Consider the following 6,420-nt stretch of genomic DNA (forward strand, 5'->3'; position numbering starts at 1 on the left):
TTACTTTGCCAAAATACCAAGGCAGTAGTGATCTCTTAGATTTTGTATATCCTATAGCAACAAATATTCCTTAATGTTTATCTTATAGGTCGCCATGGTTATTGTGCACAGCAAGTGATCAAGCTCTTCCTCGGGAATATGGATAGACTCCTCCACCTTGGTGATGTTTCTTGCCTTGAACTCTATCACATCCAAGATGGGGGGGGGGGGGGGGGGAGTTCTTTCACGTAAGTGGAGATATAAGTGTTGTCATGGGTCTCTTGATCAAATATTTGAGAGCTCTACATTAGCAGTGGTGTTTCACTATACTAGAAACTCTGCATAATAATGTAAATGGGTACTTGATTGATTGGTTGAGGGAAAGCTTAGTTTTGTAAAAGGAGGTCATGTATGGACCCTAGGATGCATACTTTACATGGAGAATGTGGAGCCGCTCTATAATTAGCTGCAACGTTCACATCAATTTCACTACAAATTGGATAACTCTGCATGTAGAGTGAGAAGCAGGGTACATAAAGGGTGCTCAAGCGGCTAGTTATAGAATCAGAAAGCGTGATTTAATTAATACCAGCGAGCCCTAGCGATCTGCAGCAGATACTTACTAGGGCTTAATTCTTAATAAGTAAGCCAATATGGCCCGCTATGATGTGCACGCAGCTGTTGTGCTCCTGCTTGTGGCTTCGACCACTGTGATAATGATGACGCAGCTGGATATGGTGGACTGCCAAGCCTGCTCGCAGCCCTGCTGCGGAAATTTGCCGCAGGGTGGCAAGGGCTACTGCAACGCCGGGCAGTGCTGCAGCCAGTTTGGTTATTGCGGCTCTGGTAGCGCATACTGCGGCTCTGGCTGCCAAAGCAGCTACGGGCGTTGCAATAGGGCCGCTGCAAAAGCCGCCAGCTTCAACACCACTGCAGAGTCCTCCACCAACGCTACCTCCTCCAGTACCTCCACTGGCGGCGGCGCCTAGCTGCTTTCCTTCAGTTCCACCTGCAAGTCTCTCGCTTGCTTGCCTGATGATTTTAATTTCACCATGCATTTTAACTACCTTATAATCGTATGGGGATCATTGTATCATTACGTTAATGTATCATTGTAATCGTCAGTATTATCAGCATGCCTTGTAAGTTGTATCCACTCTACCATGTTCAATATTGCCAGCATGCATTAATGCAATTAGGCAGTTTGTGTTATAATTATACTTAGTTCTTAATTGCAAAGTCTGACACGTGCCACTCTAATATGTCTCCCAAAAGTATAATGAGTGTGTTCATGGGATTTGGTGAAGTTTAGGTGTGCAAACTCGAGAGTTTTGGACCACTAGTGATTCAAACCAGTTGCTAGACATGTGGGCTAGTCTTTCCCGGTTTCTGTCAAAAAAATAAAAAAGGATACATGGATCACGATCCAAGTGGCTTACAAATTGACAGAAATAGAAAGGGGCAAATACATGATCACACATACACACCGCACACTCTAACAACCACACACAAGGACACCCATGCTAGCTACATGCAAGCTAAGACTAATTTGCATTTTGAGAGACCGATGAAAAACATCTAGAGATTCTCGACCCCACCCATGTTGCTAAGCATACTCTTCAATAAGTATCGTCCAAGATGCAACATCCCAAATCAAAGGTTCTATACACGGATGCTAAAATATTCGAGTGATTTGTAGCTTTACCTCCGTAAGGCATAGTTGACTTTGAATCGCTTGATAAGTCTATTTGCCCAAGTCAATTATTTCCATAACGCCTTAGGTCGTCATTTTCTAAGAGCCTATAGCTAACACTCTCATCACCGTAATGTTTTGTGTTTTCAAAAGTATAATAGATTTTAAATACATGTTGACTGAAGCATGAGCCTTGGATTAACGATGTCATCATAAATTATCATGTTTTTGTTTTTCTTTTGTCGTTCAAAGCTTCGATTGGACTAGTTTTACAAGATTGTGTCCACTCACCCACACCCACATGTCTTTAAGGGTTGAATAATAGTGGGCGCAATTAAAGCCCTCTCTCTCTCTCTATCTATCTATCTCTATCCCTCTCTCTCTCTCTTTGCTCCGACCTGTACACCTATCTCCTCTCTCCACATGCCACCTTTGTTCCTTTTTCTCTTAAAGCCGTAAGGGAATCCAATGAGATTCCCCTTAATAACCACCTCAAAAAAAGACTGGCATGTCCTTCTAGGCCAGTTCCTTTTGACTTCATATAATTATCACGTTAAGTTAAGTCAACCTCAGGCATGATCTCTCCATGTAGTCTCCCTACCTTGTATACATCGTTTGCACTCCAAAGGTCACGGCTCAAATAGGAAGCTCATGAAAAAACATAAGTTAAAAGTACACTAGTTGCAACATACATGTTGACCAAAGCATTTCCAATGACATTGTGCTCTCCAAGAGACTTTAACCAAAAATCTTATCATAATTTTGTTTGCTTATGTCAACGTCTTGTATATCCCCACTGCGTTCAACATGCAAGCATAGGTGATTGCATTTAGAGAAAAATCTTTGTGTGTGTGAAAGAGATATTATTTTATCGCCTCATGAATAGCATGTAAGTAAGGAGAGTTTTTTAGAACAAGCTTTGAATGCATGTTTTATGGATAAATGCTTAGAGGTAAACATTGGGAGGTGCATCTTGAAGGTATGTAGGTATACCAAATTCACTCAATAGGAGTGTATATTATAGTTCATGTCACTTGCATATTTACACTTACACGAGGCGCATTTTTATTCAAATTCTAGAAAAGTCATAAAGAAAGAGGGGTAGTATTATTTCAATCCAAAACTATGTAAAGACATTTTTTCTACTAAGCTATAATCACACATGATATAGAGGATTTTGAAAGGTGCACCTCTGGGATGTTATACCCCACAAGAGAAAAACCTTCACTCCACATTTGTTGGAAAGAACCTTGTATTTCCTGCACTAGCCCCATTGCATATATCACTTGCATTCCAACTTAACAAATCACAAACCGAATAGAAAACTCATGAGACATTTTAGTTCTCATACGTGCAAATTTTTTCCCCCATATGAAGTGTGACCAAAAATTGATCATAAATGTGTTTGTAGCCAAGGTTAACTTGTAGCATGTCACATGCCTTCAAGTTGTAATCATAGATTGTTGCATCTAGAATAGATCTAGAAAGAAATCCTCACTTTGTTTTCATTCAAAGAGGATGGATAGCAAATTGAATATGAAACTCCATGAAACATCGCATTTCTCATACGTGTCAATATGTTTCCTATGAGTGACTAACAATCTATTCATTAATGTGCTTGTAGACAAGGCTAACTTCTAGCATAAGGCCACACTCCTTCAAGTTGCAAGCATAGAAGATTGCATCTAGAAGAGATGTAGAAAGAAATCCTCACTTCTCATTCTGTCAAAAGAGGCGTTTGCTTCCTAGCCTTGCCCTTGTTAGACATGTCCTACAATCACTACATGCTAAGACACTACATACGAGATAGGAAGCTAAAAAAAGCTTCTTGTACTTTAAAGAGTACATAAGATTTGAGATAGATCTCCTATAACATTTTTTATCTACAGAAAATTCTTACATGTAATGTCTCCTATGTTCATATGCATACATATGTTTAGCTACCAAAAAATGATTCACTTCCCCCGTAGCTTCAAGTTGCAAGGATCTCACTTTCTACATCCAAAGAAAACAACCTAGAGGATGTTTTTGCTTGCCCAAGTTGGACATGCCTTGCAAAAATTGCAATGCAAGAGATAGACTTCCAAGTGGCAAGCTCTTCATGAGCTTGATGCCCTTGGCGCACATACTAACCAATGTGCTACCTCCTCAAGAAATCTACTATCATAGGTACTAAGAATTCTTCTTTTGCATAGAGTTTTAGTCAGATAAAAAACAAAAGGCTACTTTTGCCAATGTAGATTTAAAGCCATCCCTTACTAAAAGAATGCTCTAGATCACATATATTAGCAATTCTTCTTTAGAAAACAATTTTTAGTAAGATTAAAAAACAAAAAACCTCTTGCAGATATGTATTGAGAGTCTAACAACTCTCACCACAAATAGCTCTTGAAAATTTTATTCTCCTACTAATTCACTTGTGCCTACTTTGATCCACTCATGAGCTTTTAACAAATTAAATGGTGATTTTCAATCTAGTCATAAAAGGCTAAGCATAAGCACCTTCACAATGCCTCTATAGTATGTTAAACTAGCTAAGGTAGATTATTGCGTCTTGTGCTTGAATACAAGGTAAAAGATATATCAAAGGAAAATCAAAATAGTATGCATATAGGGTTGAGAATCTACTTGCACGTTGGAAGTTTGTAAGCAATATATATTGTAGGGCCTTGAATGAACCCCAAGTGGTGGGATCCACGGTTGTCAAATGAGCATAAATTTCATGACGCTTGTGATCCATCCACCTATTGGAAATAGGGTTGCAGGAAAACATACACATCTTGGAGAGGATGAAGAAGCTCAAGGACCACATAAGAAAGTATATTTCTTAGTGCACAAAATGGAAAGATATGTTAGCCCTATGATGATGGGCATATATACAATGCACGACGGGAAAAACCTCCTAGTGAGGGGGGAAATGTCCCAACAGTCTCAAGTGTGTTCACACACATCACTGCCACACATATATGGTATCAAATCTCCCTTTGGAGAGATGAAATGAATTAGAGCTGGCACATAGTGTATAGAGAAGTGTCATGCCCTGAGGCCATGATCGATCCACAAAGAAAAGCAAGCACAAAGCTTTGCAAAAAGCTTTGAACTTCTTATGAGGAAATGCCATCGTGAATAGATCTAAATGAATGTACTGTATTCTCACATAAGCCTAGCTGATCTCTCCTATTGAGAGTCTCTCTCTAACTTACTGATAATACACCTCAATGTGCTTTGTGAAACCATGAAAAATGGTTCCCCTGCATTTGCCAATGCACTTTGATTGTCAGTGTAGATGATGTTGGCACCATTTTGTCAATAAGGTGTTTGAGCCATACACACTCAACCATAGCTATGAAGACTACCCTATACTCAACTTCGCTACTGGAACTTTCTAAAATAGTTGATTCTTGACCAACCATTATATGCATGAGCTACCAAGCATGGAACAAAAACTCATAGTGGACACTCATGTGTCATAGAAACTAGCCAAGATGTAAAGTGCCACTCAAGTAGAAAAAGTCATGTTCACAGCATGTTAATGCTTACACCTTGGGCTATGCATAAATCTATTGACATGTAAGACTATATACTAAATAGTGGGCGTCGTATTGTATACATAAATAATGTGACAATAAAGGGTGACAATATCGGTAGGATCACCAGCATCATGAAGACTCAATTTTAAACTTGTTTCCATGGGAAAAGTAATTGGTTTGTAGTCTTCAAGTCCAAAATTACATAGTAATGTCTCTATGAATCTAAAATTTTATGCCCAAGTAATGATGCAAAGTCCCAAGTCTTGAAAGTAGCATTCAAACCAGCCTTAAATTGAGTAATATGTGTCTCATGCAGGCTAGTAACTTTAGCAAATCATCTATATATAGAATGCCAATGAGAATTAGATCACCATCATGCTTGACAGACAAAGTTCTTTCTGTTGGACTATTACAAAAGCCTCCTTTAACCAAATCAGCATGAGTGTTCGCATACCAAAAACAAGGATATTGTATCATCCCATAAAGAGCTTTCTTACATTTGCACACTTTGTCTTCTTGTCCTTTCTTGAGAAAACTGCAAAGATGTGCTACATGAACTTCCTCAAATATATCACCGTTCAAGAAAGAAATATCAATGTCGGACATAGAAAATGAAACAATAATCATACGACAAGTGGGAGATAAAGTCACTTCATAATCTATTCCTTTCTGTTGTGCATAACCTTTTGAAGCAAGTCAAGCCTTGTAGCGATTAATCTCATCATATGGCTTATGTTTCAACTTGTAGACCCACTTTGTACCAACAAACTTCTTCCTAGGACATAAATTACATATAGTCCATCATATTCTAATTGCATGGCAACCATTCAATTTTTCGAATTATGTGCTCCATCAAAAGACAGAGTCTCCTCCACATCAGATAAACTAGACACAGTCAAAGCATAACAATCTGGCACATAAGATGCATAGCGAGAACCTAAACGAGTATGACTAGACATAGATGCGTCCAATTTACTATCATGAAAAGTATCCACCAACCATTTTGGCATATATTAAGAGACAAAATGAACGGGCATCCACCTGGCCGTACACTTAGCCGGACACCACATTTGTAGTCAATTATTTTGGTGAGCTAGTGTAGTGATACTCTAGGTAAATCTTGATTTCAGAGTAGCAGGTCAATTCCCTGAGTTGTAATGATGTCATCATAATTGTAAAGGTCCATGTGAGCCAGCCACTAGCCATTTAGAAATCCCT

General features: G+C 38.9%; 1 protein-coding gene across 1 annotated transcript; it reads right to left on the bottom strand.

Moving 5' to 3' along the window:
- Window positions 1–551: 551 nt before the first annotated feature.
- LOC147439781 (uncharacterized) lies at window positions 552–1,215 on the bottom strand. The gene has a single exon (XM_086485550.1). It carries the CDS (start codon window positions 1,035–1,037, stop codon window positions 609–611), a length of 429 nt encoding a protein of 142 aa, XP_086341676.1. The 5' UTR covers window positions 1,038–1,215; the 3' UTR covers window positions 552–608.
- Between the last annotated feature and the right edge of the window lie 5,205 nt (window positions 1,216–6,420).

This window comes from Adiantum capillus-veneris, chromosome 16 (assembly GCF_014529385.1).
Source record: "Adiantum capillus-veneris isolate H3 chromosome 16, ASM1452938v2, whole genome shotgun sequence".
NCBI classification, from domain to species: domain Eukaryota; kingdom Viridiplantae; phylum Streptophyta; class Polypodiopsida; order Polypodiales; family Pteridaceae; genus Adiantum; species Adiantum capillus-veneris.

Coding starts and splice junctions, on each gene's coding strand:
- LOC147439781 (XM_086485550.1), bottom strand. CDS start 1,037: ATGCATGGTGAAATTAAAATCATCAGGCAAGCAAGCGAGAGACTTGCA.